Genomic DNA, 19,502 nt, shown 5'->3' with positions numbered 1-19,502 from the left:
TGCTCACACATATTAAGTCATGCTAAGTTTCAACAATGGTGTCGACACAACAGACAAAACACCCTTAAAAATAAATATAGGCCATTGCATAGCTGTAAACATTGTCATATATTTATGATATGCTGAATTGCTACTTTATTGCACGTGGACCCTACTGATTTATCATGCACTTCTGGGTTTTTGTCAATAAAAAAACATAGTTGAACATGCATATATAAAATGCCCTGACTGACAAAACTTACCAGTTCCAGAACTGTTTTGTATTTAATACATGTGTTACAGTTGTTTGTCCTAGATTTACTCCAACTCTATGCTTATAAAAGTATCTGTCTAAGAATTATGGACACCACAGCAGTGCGCTGGTTTTAATAACAACCCGGCAGTAGGCATTTTTCACAGTGTTGCGTATCAAAGGAATGTTAAGGCCTCTGTTTCCTTTGTGCATGCACCAAAGTGAATTTAGTTAAAACCATACTGTAATTGTCATGACTTTTTTAATATATGGAAAAGTTTTAAGCCATTTCACAAACCCTTTTTTAAACGACACACCCTGAATCTAATACACTGAGCCTATTTATTTGAAATATATAAAAACAAAACGACATTATGCTATTTAAACTTCTGCGGTAGAGGAGTGGAGAAGAACTATGGAAATAATTTCAAACTTCAGCAGTGTGAGGCTTGAGGCATTTATTTTTGCAAATTCATCTACTGTCTCAAAGACATAAACATCACTTGAAACCTAAAACATTAGAAAATCAAAATCTTCCTTTTACAGCATTTTCACAAAACTGAACACTTTGGGGCTGATTTACTAACCCACGAATTCGAATCCGAATTGGAAAAATTCCGATTGGAAAACGAACATTTTGCGACTTTTTCGTATTTTTTGCGATTTTTTCGGCGCCTTTACGACTTTTCGGAAATTATCGCGACTTTTTCGTTACCAATACGATTTGCGCGAAAAAACGCGAGTTTTTCGTAGCCATTCCGAAAGTTGCGATTTTTTCGTAGCGTTAAAACTTAAAAGGCGCGACGTTTTGCGCAAGTTTTAACACTACGAAATATTTTGAAATATTTGAAATATAATATGATTCATTGTATCCCACTGTGACCATGCATCTCATTTCCAGTAGCTCTTCTAGGGCATGGTCTCAGCTTTCTTGCAAAACATTGGTTGGTGATTTGCAAAAAAAAAAAAAAGATATGCAACTTAGTTACAGCATGATTTTTTTTTTCTAGCTTAAATAATGATAATTTTTCTTACACAATAGAACTAAACTCTAATTACACTGTATGCATAGATAGGCAAACCAAGGTTAATTTTACACTATTGTGGGTTGACAGTGGCTTTACTAGAGTTCTACAGTAACCTTGAATAGACCTAAAAAAGAATGAGCTAAACTATTAGCAAAACTTATATATAAGTGGATCTGAGCTTGGTACTTGCACCAAAAATATCCAATATCTGAGATTTATAAATGTATTATATTAGAATTGTTTAAGAGAGAATTGCAGAAAATGGTGCAGTCTCAAAGAATGGGGTAATGTGTTTTCTTATATTCTTTGCATAGTTGAATTCATATTTGCTAAAATATGCAAGATGGAAATTAAGTTATAACTGCAAAATTCATATGCTTCAGATCCTTCTAAATAATAATTAGCTGATCAGTGTGGGCTACTGAACAACATTATATGGCCAAAAATATCCAAACACTTTTTTGGTTATTTGGCACCCTGTGTAAAATGATATGCCCCCAGTTGGAACTCTCAGAGGCAGATTTATCTAAATTCAGATTTTTGTGGTTTTAGAGGTTTTTGAAACAATGAATAAACTAATTTTCACTAAAACCACGAATGTCTAGTCATTTATTAAAAGATCCGAATATAAAAAGTGGCAAGAAAGCGGAAAGTACACTCAAACCTCAAATTTTTCAAGGTTTTTACATTATCATAATAATTTATGGAAACATACAACCTTTTAATAGATCTGCCCCTCAGTGTGAGGTTCCAAACTGTCTCTGGATGTCAGGGCTGCACTACTCATTGGGACCATGGGTGCTGCACACAAGCCATGTGCAAACACTACTTGCCTGCATGTGTAATACCAAGTGAAACATTTGGTGAAGTAGGAACAATGATCTGAGTCTGTTTTAATGATTTGGGCTATGGCCCGTGATTTTATTAATAGCAAATCTTAAAGCTATAGTGTACCATGACATTCTTGAAATTTCTACTTTGTCAGTAGTTTAGGCAAGGTCCTTTCCTATTTCGGCACAAAAATGACTAAAGATAAGGTGGTCTATACAGAACGGGTTTGCTGAGACAGGAGTGAAAGAAACCGACTATCATGTACAGACCTCTGACCTCAATCCAATCAAACACCCGTAGGATTCATTTGAGCCCTAACTGCAAGCCAAGCCTGATTCCCAACATTAGTGCCTTGCACTTGCCCTTTGTGGTTGAATGGAAGCAAACCCCAGCAACAAAGATCCAACATCTAGTAGAAAGATTTCCCAGAAGAGTAACTAATGTTATTTTATAGCAGAAGACCAACTTCTGGGATTTTGGAAAGTCAGGTGTCCAGTAGTGATGAGCGAATTTTTTCAACAGATTTGGATTCACAGCTAAATTCTGCATTTCACCATAAGTCAACGCCTGTTGACTTTAATGTGTTTTGCTAAACTTCACCATTTCGTGACTTTTCCTGTGGTTTTACAAATTTTCACGAAAGCGAAAAGGGATACATTCAGCCACTAATGTCCATATATATATAATGTATATTCTAACACATTTGCAGTTGAAAGCAGGGGTCTTCAGAAGGCCCTGTACAACAGATTATCTTCTGACAGTTCACTCCCATTTGGGGGGGGGGTGAAAAAACCTATTATGGGCTACAGGAGAGCCAGGAACTTGGGGGACATGCTCATGATTAAGGATTTAAAACCTCCACCAGCTCCCTCTACCTGGTTGAACAAACTGCAGAAACCTGGATGTTTTAAGTGCACTGGGTGTCAGACATGCAATGGTATGGTACAGGGCTCTTTTTTTAGACATCCACATACTGGCCAAAGGTTAAAAATCCGGCATCGACTGACCTTCACCAGTGAATATGTTGTGTACATGGCTTGATGCCCCTGCGGTTTGGCGTATGTGGGAAAGGCGTCCACCACGTACAGAGACAGAATGAACAACCACAGATGTGCTATCCGCTCAGCACTCGGCTGACCAACCGGTTGCTAAACATTTTCTGATGGCTAAACACTGGCTTCCACAATTCCGACATTTGCTGATTGACCATGTACCCATCCCAAGAAGGGGTGGGGATAGAGATGTGGACTTACTCAAGGTGGAGGCAAGATGGATCTTCAAACTGGACACGGTTGCCCCACGTGGTCTACATGAACTACCTCTCTATTTTCATCTAAACAAGAAACATGATGTACTTGAATGTCTTGCAATGGCTGCCACACTGTGGCCTTTAACATTTAATGACTAAAAAATGTTTTCTCTGTTGGGGTTTCTTAATTTCTAATCCTTAATAACTAATATTGGTGTTTCCATCCTCCAAGTATTAATGATTTATGTCCAGATTTATGGTCTCTACGCTGTTTTGGTTATTGCCATTTTTAATTATTTTCTTTTTTTACTTTTTCACCTTGTTCACCTGGTTATGTGCACTTCACACCTATTTCTATCACATTAATTGTTCACATAGTAACCTTCTGTCGAGGGTACAATACCTTTATAATTCTCATGATCCATTTGTTTGATTCTAGTTGCACATGTTTGAAACAATCTTATTTATCCACAATTTTGAAAGGGTGCCAATAATTTTGTCCAGCCCATTTTTGGAGTTTTGTGTGACATTATGTCCAATTTGCTTTTTTTCCTCCCTTTTTTGTCCTGTTCCAATACACACAAAGGGAATAAACATGTGTATAGCAAAACATGTATTACTGCAATACTTTTCTGTGAGAAATACACAGAATGCTCGGGACCTGGTGTATTCCGGATAAGGGGTCTTTCCGTAATTCGGATCTCCTACCTTAAGTCTGCTAAAAAAAATTTAAACAGTAATTAAACCCAACAGGATTGTTTTGGTTCCAATAAAGATTAATTACATCTTAGTTGGGATCAAGTACAAGGTACTGTTTTATTATTACAGAGAAAAAGGAAACCATTTTTAAAAATGTGAATTATTTGATTAAAATGGAGTCTATGGGAGATGAACTTTCCGTAATTCGGAACTTTCTGGATAATGGGTTTCCGGATAAGGGGTCCAATACCTGTACATGATTTTCTGGAAAAATTTCTGTGGTGCCAACAATTTGGGCCATGACTGTACACTATATTATATAGTATACGTCCTCTCAGAGAAATGACATGTAAATATTAAAGTGACATAATATTTCTATTTAATAAAGCACAAGTACTAAAGAAAACCAGACCTTACTGATGAGCACATTTGTCCTGTTTCACTTCACCAGAAAATTGGCAAAACTGTGGCAAAAGCAAATATTTCCAAGAAATATTCACTAATCGCAAAATGCAGACTTTAATTCAAATGCGAAAAATTTCGCTACCAGACTATATGTGAGGCATAAAGTGGCATTTAGGTGTTGCTGGATCATCTTTCTTATACTGTATGTTCAGATGGGCTCACATATCCACATAGTTTTAACTGAAATGGCTATAGATGCAGTATCAAAGCAGCACAGTAGCTAAAATTACGAAGGGGCATGCTACAAAGCCTGTTTCCAATATGCTGTGATAGATGAGACGTTAAAGAAAATGTCAAAAGCCAAAGCTGCACTCTGAAAGGTTAATAGAAATATGACGCAAGCTATTAGTTAATAGACTACAGCTGATGTCTACTTTAAGTCTCTATTTGTTGAGTGAATGTTTTATTTATTAATGTGGTATAAAGTTAATTACATAATGAGATACTAATGCTATACACTTACATCCAGTTTTCAGCTAATGGTGCATATTATAAGAATATACTAATGTCTGTTTATCAAAATGGCCAACATAAAAAATGTGATGTAGGCTTATTATTTAAGTGCTTTACCCTTATACTATACCTCTGAAGCAACAATTTTCTTTGGACGCGAAAAAGTTTTCCCATTGGTTTAATAGCCTAGGTTCCGGTTATGTGTAGCAGAATGAGTCAAAATACCATACATACTGTAGACATGTAATTTATCCAGATACAGTATCTCACGTCAGTGTAAAGTAGATCCGCTGTGGTTATTCCTATATAATTGTAAAGAAAATATTTCTTGTTCCTGTTCCATAGCGATTTCCCTAGTTGAGGTATATGCACTAGGGGAAATAAATATCTAATCTGTAACTGGAAGCTTGCTGAATACACAGTTTAATGCGCAAGCCAAGGGTAATATTTCAATTGATAGATAACATCACCAAAGCAACAGTTTGCATTTACTTTGTATTTGGATATTTTCCTATTGGTATTGTATTACAATCAAACAGGCTACGCTCTGAACATGAATACCGACATTTTCTGTAGCCTAGCATATCTCTCTTGAGATGAACTCAAGAAACTGCAGATTTTTGGAATAAAAATGATTCCTTAACAGACATATTCTTTATGCCTGAAATATATTGTATAAAGCGGAAATTCAAATGGTATTATTTTTCATTTTATTTAATTATATTCCTCAGCTCCCAAGGTAGAGGTTTCCAAACCATGCTATTGTACCAGCTAGGGAAGCTCAAAGCATTGGTTGCATATATAACTTAGTTTGAAGGCTGATTTACGGCAAATGGTTACATGCTGTCCACTATTGTTTTCATAATTTGCCCCTTTCCGTGCTCTGAGCAGCCACAGGAAGGGGTCCTTGTGCTCCAGTATTAATTGCAAGCATCAGCACTGTGCAGATGAATACAGCATACATGCATTTAGTAGCACTGTATTTATTGAGGGGACCGGGTTAGAAAAAAATATGTATATGTCATAACTTGCACATTTGTATTTAAATGTTGATGTTTTAATTATTTTGTAGGTTATACACAATGGCCTTATTTTAGACATGGACCATCCCACAGCAAGGAAGATATCTGTTCCAGGTAAGGTGCTTCTGTTGTCTAATCTAGAACTAGTTTGGCTATCCTTTTACTTTTGCATTTTTGCATTAAAGGGGTTCACCTTTGGGCAAGTGTTCAACAATCCAATGTCAAGATAGTTTTCCCTGAAGCAGCACATCTCTGATGCGTAATGTTTCTCTCACTCCCCTGTCTGCTCCCCATATGCTATTTCCGTTTGGCTCCATTTGCATGGCTTTGAAATGATTGGCTGGCATGGTTCAGAAAATTCACTATTGCTCGATTATTTCTGTTGCTGAAAACCCGTGCTTTTTTCCAAATTTAATAAGCTAAAACCTGTCAAGATCATGTAGAGGTTAATGGCAGATGTCCCTTTTACAATTGGAAGATCTTTCTTTTTGTTTTTAGAGGTTTTCAGGTTATTTTGGCGCTGGCTTTTGTGTGACAATGTGAAAAAGGCATGTTTTTCAAATTTTTTTCCATGACTTTTTAGTTTGTGCTTTTATTTAAATTCTGTTTTTTTGTTAAATGACTGACATCTGTAAAAATGAGTTTAGCTGTGGTTTTAAAAAAAATATGACACATGAAAAATCTGAATGCTAATAAATCCCCCCTCAGTTGTGGGCAGCTGGCATCTATGTTTGACCAGAGTGCAGTAAGCATATAGTGGGCAGCCAGTACTTAGATGATGATTACTAAAGACAAGCAAAATATGTCACTTTCAGAACATAGCTAACACATTCATGATCTGAGATCTTCCATCCTATAGCGTTTCATTTCACCATTATATTCATCACAGCTGAAGTTTAGAATGAATAAAATATGGTAAATTTAGTAGTGCCAAATGTGGCAGATGTTAGTTATAGTTTAGGGGAATGCTGCAGGGTTTCTATGCTTAATGGCAACCACATATCATTTAGCCCAAGTGCCCATGACCTGTGTCAATTTCATCATATAGTATGCTGTCTTTTATGCCAAATTATGTAAAGAAGGGGATTATTTTAGCTCTGCCATACCCAAGATCACTTTTGTATTCTTGCAGCACCTGCAAAGCCTTTTCTACTGCGTCAAGCTGCAACTCTTGTTCAGCTGGTTTTGACCCTTATACTAGAGCAGGGGTGTCAAACTCAATCACATAAGGGGCCAAAATCTAAAACACAGGCTAAGTCGCGGGCCAAATTTTTTATTAATATACTTAGTAAGATACTAAGGGGTATATTTATCACAATGTGTAAAAAGTGGACTAAGACATTACTGGTGATGTTGCTCATAGCAGCCAATAGATGCTTTGCTACTGTTGAAATCTGATTACTGATTGGATGCCTTGGGCAACATTACTGGTAATGCTTCACTCTGCTTTTTACACAGAATGATAAATGTACCCCTTAGTCTTAAGGGCCACATAAAACAGCCAGGTGGGCCGGATTTGGCCCCCGGGCCTTGTGTTTGACATATATGTACTAGAGGATAGAAAGCTACTGCCGTCCCACTGGCTTGTATATGAACCTGGCTTCTAATGCCTGTCCTTACTCTTTGTCTGACTTGCTACCGCCTTGTTTTTGGCCCAGATGCAGTAACCCATAGCAACCAATCAGCAGGTAGATTTTACTGATCACCTTTTTAAAAGCAGATTATTGATTGCTATGGGCTACTGCTACTGGGCAAAAAGAATGCATATTATTACATAAGGGTTTAGAGTGTTAATAGATAACTGTGGTTAGTCTCTTTTTTGGATCCCACACTTTACCTGTGTATTAAACAGGTTCTGTACAATAGAAAAGCTTTTAATGCAAAAGAAAACAGCAGCTACATAGAGGAGGCATAAAGAAAATGTACCTAAAACACTGCATAGAAAGAAATAGTGTTAAATGGTCGTTAGGAGACCTTGTTGAGATCACTTTTATTGTTTCTCTTGTATCCTGTTACGGTACATTGGTCAAACATCGTTGCAGCCTCCTGTCTAAATCTAAAAGTCACTTTTTTATTTGAGCCACATGTGTTTATATTGCAAGAAGTGGGAAACACATAAAATATTTTTAACACTGAAAAGGAAAATAGGTGTATTTCATATCCCTGAGTTAAATGCAATATAAACTTTTGGACAGTTAAAGGGACTAAGATGTTATTGTGATAAAATCTAAATAAAACCATACGTTTAGCTAAAGGTTACAGTGAGCTGGAAAATAACTGAATCGTGCAGCAACCAGATGGGGGCAGCTATTTATTATTCCATATTTTCTTTCCTGGTGACAAGAATCTACAACGACATGAAACACAAGGGAGGTTTTACTCTCTTTCTCCCTGTCTACACACACACACACACACACACACACACACACACATGCAGCCCCCACCCACACACAATGTATATATAATGTTTGCATACATATGCAATCTCTTACACATGTGTAGACACACAAACACATCTGGAACTTATTGGCAATTTGGGATTTGGCTATCAAGTTTTTATGCAGGTAGAAAAGCTTTTTGGATCCAATGGGAACAGGCAATCATGCTGCACACATTACTTAATCTATGTTTGAGAAAGAGTATACCCCTTATGGGACAAGTGCAAAGTGCAAGATGAGGGAGTTGAAAGAACTGTCCAAGGATATGTCAGGAAAAACTACAAATTAAGCTACACTGTACAGGTAAAACATGCTGTAAATTCTCAATTACATTTAACAATGAGAAACCATAAATACCACCAAAGAATTGGATTTAAGGCTTGAGTTGGAAAGGCTGATTTGCGAATGTTAAACATCATCTTAAAGAAAGGAAATGAGAAGCTACTTCATAAAACTCCTCGGGATATATGATTCATCCCTGCATGTGAATATGATTTATTGGTACATACTGGGTGCTATGTATATAACACAAATAGACAATAAATAAGAGTAAGCAACTCTAAAATGGCATTCCAGAAACTGGTCTTTATAAACATGGGAATATCCAAAAGCTACTTGGGGAGGAAGGTTTACTAACATTAGAAGTATTGCTTTATTTTCAAAAATCTGAATTCGGAAGAACTTGATTACAGTAAAACCCAATTCTACAATTCATTTTTAAAATCTTGGAACTTTTTTTTTAAAACTAGAATTTGAAGGTAGCTTAAATTATGAAAATTCAATCCCCCCCAACTACTTACAGAAGCTCACCAGGTTTTAGCTTCAGAATGTTTAAAGAGTTTTGAGAATTTTTTTCGATACACATATTTCAAAAATTTAAGATTACCCTGCAGTTAGTCGCATTAAAAACCCCATTAATTAAAGGTACTTGAACTTCCATACAGTTACACTCAAGCACTGCTGCACCTATTGTTGAGGGAGAATGCTGGAGCTACCGGCACTTTTGAACCAGAAGGTAGTGCAAATACAGTGTGCCAAGTTCACTTTTGGACAAAATCATAATGTGTATTACTCAACAGGAGTTGGATGTGTGCAGTTGGAAAGGATTCTTTCAGTAATATCCAATCCAATCAGTAATGTCCAATATGCCAATGTCCAATATATAAGTGCCATTGCATATGCTTCAATTTTAACACATAATACTCAACTGCCCCTGCAGCACTGCTGGGATTCTAGAGGAAAATGTGATACCGTGGGTAAAAACATGGCAACTGCATCCAAAAGTTCACTTTGCACACTGTTTCTATGCTATGTAAATTAGCCCTATTGTCTGCTCATGTTTACTTTTAGCAAATGCCCCAGTCCATGCTTAGAACTAAAAACTATCCAGGATGGACTATACATTTTCTATGGTTTGGTTGATAAAGGCAGATAGCCCCAAATTATTTGTTGAAATCTCCCATTAATAAGCCATACCATGACCACATTCATAAGTGTACAGTGTTTTACTAGGATTACTGTACTTTGATTAAAAAAGCTCTTTAAGTAATGGGGAATCTGCCACTGTTTTTTAAGCACCTCCCCAAGTGTAAACATTTCTCATTGATATCTGTTCTGACTGATTCTGAATCAATATTGTCTTAATGATTGTTATAGATAGGATTTTCAGGCAGTATTATAAATGGACCTAAGTAATTTTCCTAATTTTGGTTACTGTGTAGGCCATGCATTGGCTGTATAACTGCACACATTTTTCTTTTTTTTAAAATAAATAGTATGTGATATACATATATATAGTTCCAACAAGTAGGATTATACTTAGCTTCCATTTTTGCAGAATTCTCAGTTACTTAGAAGGTTGTTGTGGTTCCACAGCTCTAAGGATATTAGCTGCTCATTAGTTTGATAGAGATCTCTTGTAGTGATTTCTTTTCACATACTGCAAAGTAAACCCTGACTTAGATTTCTATCACATAATTAAACACTGGGCTAATTGCGATAGATTACTTAAGTCATATACTACTTATGTAATTATCTTGACATCAGTCAATCAAATGCTTTATCAGATTGATACTTGAGAAAGAAAAATAGTCAGTTTTTTATCAGCTGCCCTTAAAGGTCTGACTGGAAATAAATATTAGTGCCAGTTACAAACACAATTTCTGTAACTGAACTCCGGCTCTGGTTTGTCATTGATTTGTATAGTTTTGACTAACATTTATTAAATAAAACCATCATTGCTTTGTGAAGCAATTGCTTTTGTGAACTGTGCCTTGCAGATCAAAAAAATTGTTCATTATAGACACTGATAACCTGAGTCAGTTTGCAATTGGGTAGTTAAAGATTTGCCATTCTAGTGAGAAATTTAAAGTGCTACCTGATTGCCTGGCATTACTAAGCAGATTGAGTCTGAGGCTAGACCTTTCTTTGTAGTGACCCTTTTCTTGTATGCTCGGGCAGAACACAGGTTACACTTCTGATCTCTTACATTCAAGGGAGGCTTAGTTATGTGCATGCTCAGTGTGGTTAAAAACATTTAGAATGGCACCAGAGCCTTTTAACCAATCAATAATGTTTGTTAACAGGAACAGAGAAATCCTGCATTGAAATTGCACCATAACAATCATGACAGTATCCTTTTATGTCCCTAGTTATCTATGCAGGTAGGGATGTAGCGAACCTGAAAAAAAAAATTCGCGGACCCGTTGGCGAACTTACGCCAAAACTCGCGAATTTTCGCGGACTTTGCGAACCCCATAGACTTCAATGGGAAGGCGAACTTTAAAAACTAGAAAAGCCATTTCTGGCCAGAAAACTGATTTTAAATTTGTTTAAAGGGTGCCACGACCTGGACAGGGGCATGCAGGAGGGGGATCAAGGGCAAAAACTTCTCTAAAAAATACTTTGTTGGCACAGCGTTGCGCAAAAAAAAAACGCAAGATATTCTAGCGAAAATACGCGGCTTTTTTTCTTTCGCGCTAAACACCATGAAAACGGGATATGCGGAAAAACGCCATGTGTGATTTGTGCGATATTTTTTGCGCCGATAAAAAACCGCGGAAAACGCAGCGCGAACCCAAACTGCGAACATATGCTGAAAGTTCACGAACATACGCGTTCGCGAACACCCGATGTTCGCGCAAATTCGTTCGCCGCCGAACAGTTCGCTACATCTCTATATGCATGATCTAACTCCAGTCTTGTGACTCCTTATTCGCATGCTCCGACTTGTACTTTCACCTATCCTGTGTTCTGCACTATATAATTTCGCCTTTAGTTAGGGATTTTGAGAGAAAAATGGGGATTTATTCCCTTAATTTTTTATACTAGTAATTACCTGACTGTACCACTGCCTCTGCCAGAGAAGCTGTAACCTGGTTCCTGACTATAATTAACACTGTGGGCACATAAGTGTATCCAATTATTTATGCGTGAACCTGCGGTATAATGCCAAAACGGGGACATTTTGTCAAATTCCATATTATATAGTTACCTAGTTAGGTTGCATTGAAAAAGGACCAATGCACACACATAGCCCCATACCAACCTATCTATATACTAATATATATCTATTTGGTTTGTCCCCGAGGAAGAGCACTGGTTGTGCTCGAAACACTGGAATTTTTTCAATAAAAACACTTTTTCTTTTGTATCAAGTCCCTGTGAGTGTGGCACTCTTTCTAATATACAGTATATCTATATATATCAATATCTAAACTAGTTGTTGATTATAGTATTACAGTAGCCTTTGATATTTTGCTTGTTCAAGAAATCATCCAAGCCCCTCACCACAAAAAACCACCTACGCTGCTTCAAATGAAAGTTCCATTTTTCCAATCTAAAGGGGTGGCCTCTGGTGCACTGGTCATTTTTATGGGAAAAAGATCCCCTAACATTTTGGCACCCCCAAGTGACTTAGCCTTTCCTTGTCCTTTTAGGACTGGAGCCCACTGCATACTCAAGGTGAGGCCTTACCAGAAAATTATAAAGAGGCAAATAATATTTTCAACCCTTGAGTCAATGCCCTTTTTATGCAAGCCAGCACTTTTAGTAGCCACTGAATGGCATTGCCTGGATAAGACAACTTGTTATCTACAAAATCCCCAGATCCTTCTTATTTAAGGATACCCCCAACAAACTACCATTTAGTATATAACTGGTGTTTATATTATTTCTACCAACTTTGTACTTCTCAACATTGAACCTAATTTGCCGTTTTGCTGCACAGTTTTCCATTTTAGTCAAATCGCTCTGCAAAGTGGCAGCATCCTGCATGGAACTTATAGTTTTGCACAATTTAGTGTCATCAGCTAAAATAGAAACAGTACTCTCTATGCCCACCTCCAGGTCATTAATAAACAAGTTAAAAAGCAAAGGACCAAGGACTGACCCCTGCGTTACTCCACTAACAGTTAATGGGAAGGCAAAAGTACATAGTGGTTAAGGCATTTCTATCTATGTAATAAATACATAAACATAAATATATATTATAGAAAACGTATACTGTATATACTGTACATTGCCAAATATTTTACTGTTTTTTCTTTCAATGCAAAACCTGCCTGTTGATGCACTGTCCTTTTAGTGGATTATTTGGTTTACAAGTTCAAATAAAAATGCTTTGATGGTTTGTTGGTTTACCATTTTCAAGTGCATATCACACAAATGGAAACAGTTCCACACGTGCATGCTTTATGCTCTGAAGTCGAACACAGGAGGTGCTGCAAACTTACATCTTAGCCTCTTTAAATTTGCAGAAACATATAGTAGGGACTTTTTTTTTTTATATACAAAACCGAAAAGGCAGAACACTGCCATTAATGTACATTACGTTTTTAGAAGTGCACCTATATATGGTAAAATAAACACATAGAACATGTTCTTGCAACAAGGAATTGTTACAAATATGTCATGCAAATTGGTTAGACATTAAGGGGGGAATGTAATAATGTAAAAATATTCCTCTGTGCAAACACATTTGCCTTTGTGCATATTTAATATAGCTTATGCAAACACGGAAACTGTTTAGCGACCAGTTAGTGGAAGCAAGTTTGCAAATTTATAGTTCGCGGCAGCGCGCACTGTATGTAATAACATTTCTTACTGAAAACATTGTTTGTTAAAAAAGATTACACCACCTACAAGCAGGTCTTAAAATGTTTGCAATGTGTAATTAAAATTCGCTATGCGAAAATGCAAATTTTGAATCTTATCTTTTTTCCATTTGTTACTTATTACATTCCCCCCCCCCCCATAAACAGGTTATGAAATAATATTGGGAATAGGGTATTACTTACTATACATGACCAAATAAGTTGCACCTAGACAAATTTTAGAGTGAGACTATACTACAGAATCACCTGGGAATGCCTGAGAAACACCTCATTATTACAGTGCTTTAAGGAAAACTTTACCCCCAGAATTGTGAGAGTAAAAGAAAGAACTCTGCCCATTAATTGGCTGATGTGGCCTAGCATGTATGTGTGCCTTGGCTTGTTTGTGTGCACTGTGAATCCTATGATCCCAGGAGGTGGCCCTTCTTAAAATGGCAAATTTCTATTTAGGATTGGCACATACTACTAAACAAGTATATTTTTATGAAATGGTTTATTTAGATGGATAGGTTTTACAAATGAGCTTGTTTATGCAATATATTTTTATAGAGACCTACATTGTCTGTGGATAACGTATTCCCTTAAGATCTCTTTCCATAGAGAGTAATAACATCAGATCAGGATTGATGGGTTCTTGTCTCTTATGTGCAATTAAACATTTATGGTAAATAATAATTTATGTTTTGTCTGTTTCCATTACATACATTTTAGATGCACTAGCCAGAAATCACAGTGAACCCAAATCAAAATTCTAAAAGGTCTCAACTCAGTTTAAAAGATGTAAATACAAAGCTTGTGGTTCTCCTCTTGTTAACATACCTGGCTTCTATATATTAGGAGTTGTACTTCTAAACCAGAGGGATGGACATTTATTTTCCAGTAAAGTTGCAAAAGAACTGTACCCAAGCCTGAGCTGTACAATGCAAAATATTTTTTAAATGAAATTATTTTAGGATTAAGTATCTCTCAAATTTCAGATGACTCCTTTTATTCGGCCACTACAGCATCTATGTTTCGATAAGAAAAGTTATAAACCGTACTTCACATTGCAAGGTTAGACTGCTGTTGTTGTATTTTGAAATGTTACCATAACCAAATCCATCTGCTCTCTGCTACATTGGTGTTTTGATCTCTGTATGACGCCCATTGATGTGTGGCTCAGTTGGTGGGTGGCAGGGAATATCTACTTCATTATATAAGGATAGTTTAAAGAGTGGTATGACTTTATTCTTTCTGACACAGGTTCCATTTTATGTACCATTCCATTAACTCTCCATTTACACCAGAAAACTGCACAATGCCTTATAAATAACCCAGATTAATCATTTTCCAGTAAACATTTATATATGCCAGTATTCAGTTACTGTCTCAAGTGCTAAATTACACCAGTAACCCGTAGCAATTAATCAACCATTAGGCTTGATCAGTCAGAGAATAAAAACAAACGCCTGATTGGTTGTTATGGGTTACTGCATTTGTGCAAGATAATTGAGGATGTCAAAAGATTCATTTATGTTTTCAGTGGCTTTATGGTGATTCTCACGATGTCTGTGTGAAACATGTAATCATAGATGCTCATATTTTAAATTTAGAGACTTTCTATTGCCAGTTATAAACATAAATCCCATTACCTTGGAGGATGCTATTGGAACGCCATGTTTATTCCCATTAAGGGCATATTGTACTAGTACCACACTTGTGAATCAGTCCTTCCCTTAAATATTATGTTACCAAACCTTATTACCATCCACTCCTTCCTTGGTTCACTGACAGGGTGATCAGGTTATGGTTACTTCCCATGAACTCAACTTTAATCAAATAATTTAAAACATATTTCCTTTATAAAAAGAATAATAAAAGAATTAATTGTACTTGATCCCAACTAAAATATAATTAATCCTTATTGAAGAAAAACAATCCTATTGGGTTTAATTAGATTGTCATCCAGAAAACCCCAGGTCCCGAGCATTCCGGATAACAGGTCCAGAACCTGTACTAGCTTTACTATGAGGTTAATATAAAAGTCTAGGATATCAATTTTGCTTAAATACATTGTGACCAATGTTATCATCACATTGAAATACAACATTTTGTTATAATTTTGGATTACATTTTATTTTACATTTGGATACATTTCTTTTATCTTTTTTTGTGTTTCCTACAGCTGTGCCTTTTGGTTTCTTCATATTTTTCACAATGTCTTGATCACAATGTTTTGAAATGTATTGGTTCCGACGTTTCAGTCCTAAACAGGAACTTTCGTCAGGGATAATCCCTGACGAAAGTCCCTGTATAGGACTGAAACGTCGGAACCATTAAATTTCACCGCTTGATTTTTAAATGTTTGCTTTTTGTGCTCTATTACTTAAAACCTATGAGTGCTGACAACCTATATTATATATATATATATATATATATATATATATATATATATATACAAAATATACAAAATTGATTTATACCAGCTTTCAGTAGCATACAAAATTGATTTATACCAGCTTTCAGTAGCATACATAAGATTAGTTTCACTAGTTTGTTGGCTCAGACCAACAAAATTAACCCCACTGGGGGCTTTTATTAAAGAACAAGGCTAGGGGACACCCCAATAGTCAGTTGTTATCCGCTGACTTTCAATTGCATTGCGAATATAGTAGGTCCACAGAAATATAATTCTACTGTATACGCTCTATCTGGGCCACATCTATCTCTATTGGGGTTCAGTCATAATCTGTGGTGGATGCAATCATTGTCCAGTAGTGACTGTGGACTTGAAACATTAACTTTGTGGCTGAGCTACAACCTGACACACCAAATTCTAGTACAGGTTTTATGCCTAGAAAGATATGGGCAGCTGAACTCTAACATATAGTGCACTGTATGTTCTTTGAGGCAATTGATGAAAGCTGCTTCATTGCATATTGCATTTTGTAATTAATTAAGGGTGTCCATGCAGTATGAGTTTGTTTTTTTAGTAGGAATAGTTATTGATTGTATTGTGGTATATTTTAAAGTAGACTGATTTGTCACTTGTATGTAAGCTTTGTAATTGTGTAAAGTAAAATTGTTTTTAATTCTACAACCTGTTGTTCTTTGATAGAAAACATACAGCATACAAAATCTTCAGTGAGTTTATTTATACAACACTGACATATTCTGAAGTGCATTACAGAGAAAATGCTTCATTCACATCATGATCTAAGGTTCCTATCACATACACACTACAATGCTCCATTTTATTAGTAGCCATAACAACTTCCTGTATGATTACGGCACTATGGGAGACAACCCATGGAAGTATGGCAAAACATATAAACTATATAAAATCCAGTATATGGAGTATGACCTAAAGCCTGAAGATCTTGTTCATTTTGTGTTAACTTTTAGTATGATGTAGAGAGCAATATTCTGAGACAATTTGCAATTGGTCTTCATTTTTTCTTATTTGTGTTTTTTTTAATTATTTCACTCTTTGCTCAGCAACTCTCCACTTTAGAATTTCAGCATGGATCTGGTTGCTAGGGTCCAAATTACCTTAGTGACCAGGCATTGGCTTGAATAAGAGACTGATATATTTATAGGAAAGGACCCAAACAAAAAGAAAAGTAATAATAAGTAACAATAACAGTAACATTGTAGCCTCACAGAGCAATAGTTTTTGGCAAATAATTTTAAAAACTATAAAAAATGAAGACCAGATGAAAAGTTGTTAAGAACTGCCCATTCTACAACATACTTTAAGTTTGCTTAAAGCTGACCCACCCCTTTAACTAGAAAATACTAGGCTCCAAAATGGCTATATCTCCAGAAGATCAACTGTTTTATAAAAATATACTCAAATTTTGCGTCAGTCAGGGTTTCACTGGATCCTTCACATTCCTGATCACCACCTGCATGACAGGGTCTGCTATAGTTATACTCATTAAAGGGGTCTTCCACAAACTGATTTTTTGCTTAGTGAAGAAATATATGATTCTAAGCAACAATCCAACAAATGTAATTGCAGTCAAGAACAGTATTTGTTTATTCCTTTCTGTTCTCTGGGTCTGGGTCTCTGGGCAGTGGGATTTTCACTCTGATAAATATGCCCTTGTGCTGAAAATGTATATAGATAGTTGGTGAACAAAGCAGGACTGTTCATTTGAAGAAATATCTTTAAAATTGTTATTCTTGACTTAACTCACATGTTTTTTACAGTTGTTAGATGCATTATTATTAGACTCAAGTCTTTTATACAATCTCTAGAACTATGTTCTTTCTTTTTAGTTTTTGAATTTGTGCAGACATTTGCCCAGCAAAAGCTATTTCTCTAGTATTTATTGTTGGGGAACGGCCTTATGCTTTTACAGTGTTACCCTACTGTCTGAAACAACTCAAGTGACAAATGGAGCGGTATTCTAGTGAAGGGTCCATTAATTTCACACAAAGTATGTGTATTTAAGGTGCAGATGGTTGAAGAATTGAAAAACCACTTTAAAGGTCTTTTAAACCATTGATTGTGAAAAGATTTAATGAGATGAGCAATTGTGTATGTGGCAACCTTTTGCAATATCTTATCTATCGCCATTGTTCCTTTGATTTTTAAGGTGTCCTGTTCTCAAGTAAAAAGAACTCAGGTGTATCTTTAATATTTGCATGATTCTCCTTTTTTCCTGTGTACCAAATGTAATCATGAAATGCAGTAGTTATAATGACATGACCAGCTACAGCCGCTGCTGGAAATCAAGGCTAATTGACGTCAGTCTTTCGTCACTTGCAAATTTGCACATTGTCAACATAAACAATTCCACTAGCATCTTCCCACAGCTCTTAGAACTTCAAACACATGGAAACACAGCAACTTTTCTGTGATCTTTAATTTCTAGGGATATTTTATTGACAACAGTTGTGCAAAAATAACTTCTTCAGTGCTAAAATGATCTTCAGACATACTACAAGAATGCTATTATCTCATTTGACTTTGAGTCCAAAGCAACAATCTTTTTTTCCACTCAGCTGACCTTAAAATGTAATGCATTTGTATGGCTATATAGTTCAGCAGATTATATATTGTCTGTTTTCTTTTTTCCTCTGTATCACTTTCAGTTGGCTATGTAAAAATAATGCAGCACATAAAAAATACACAGACTCACACAAGCACATAGTCATAAATATATAGAAAGACAAAATGGGTAATTTTCTTCCTTAAGCGCCGATGTGATCACAAAAAGTTAGCGTGAGTCGTTGCATAAAGATACTTGCATCCAAACCCAGTCCTTGCACTTCTGTATAGTCTCATTCATACCGTCTATACCTCAAATCTCTGAAGTTATAGAGAGAACCCATGCACAATTATTCAACATGGGTCTGCAAAATCTTTTGTTTCTGTTATTCCAAATGTCTCCTGTTCTTACATTCTAGATTACCCCTGGTTGCCAGAAATGGAGCCTGGGAATCGTTGGGTTGATATCTTAGTAATAGTTAACAGAGCATTTGTGTTACTTTGGAACATTGCTCCTCTTGCTGGTTCACTCACTGGGGGAGTGTTGTGTTTCATATTACCTTTGTTATTCTGGAATATACAATTGTCTAAACCATTACACTGGCATCCTACAATTGGTGATAGGCAGAGCAAGACAACAGAACATGTAGCTATACTGATGGTAACTCTATGTTATGACTATTTGCATTGTAAATTTTAGCTTGGTGGACACTGAAAATTGTAAATAGGCACTTTAAACTTAACTGGCGTACTGATAAATGAAGAGTGTAACTGCCATTATATATTTTCTGACCTCCTGCTTAAAATCCAATTTACAGCATGCACATTTATCATGTGAGGCAACGCCACTTCACTTGAAAGAAACACATAACCAGCCTCCACTTCTCATGGGCCTACTTCTAAATACTTTCCCATCACCTCTAGACATTTTGTCAAAATTCTGGCTTGTTCCAGGAAAAAAGTTGACAAAGCAGTCAGGGAGCCTTTTTCTTA

At 36.2% G+C, this 19,502-nt stretch overlaps 1 protein-coding gene across 2 annotated transcripts in view; it reads left to right on the top strand.

The window, feature by feature from the left end:
• sugct (succinyl-CoA:glutarate-CoA transferase) overlaps positions 1–19,502 on the top strand; it is a 332,890-nt gene that overhangs the window by 275,392 nt on the left and 37,996 nt on the right. For both annotated transcript variants that reach the window (XM_031904075.1, XM_002933407.5), the window contains exon 13: positions 6,030–6,093. In XM_031904075.1, the coding sequence (XP_031759935.1) occupies positions 6,030–6,093 (64 nt within the window). The remainder of the gene's footprint in view (positions 1–6,029; positions 6,094–19,502) is intronic.

This window comes from Xenopus tropicalis, chromosome 6 (assembly GCF_000004195.4).
Source record: "Xenopus tropicalis strain Nigerian chromosome 6, UCB_Xtro_10.0, whole genome shotgun sequence".
Lineage (NCBI taxonomy): Eukaryota > Metazoa > Chordata > Amphibia > Anura > Pipidae > Xenopus > Xenopus tropicalis.
This window is presented reverse-complemented; position numbering and strand designations above follow the sequence as displayed.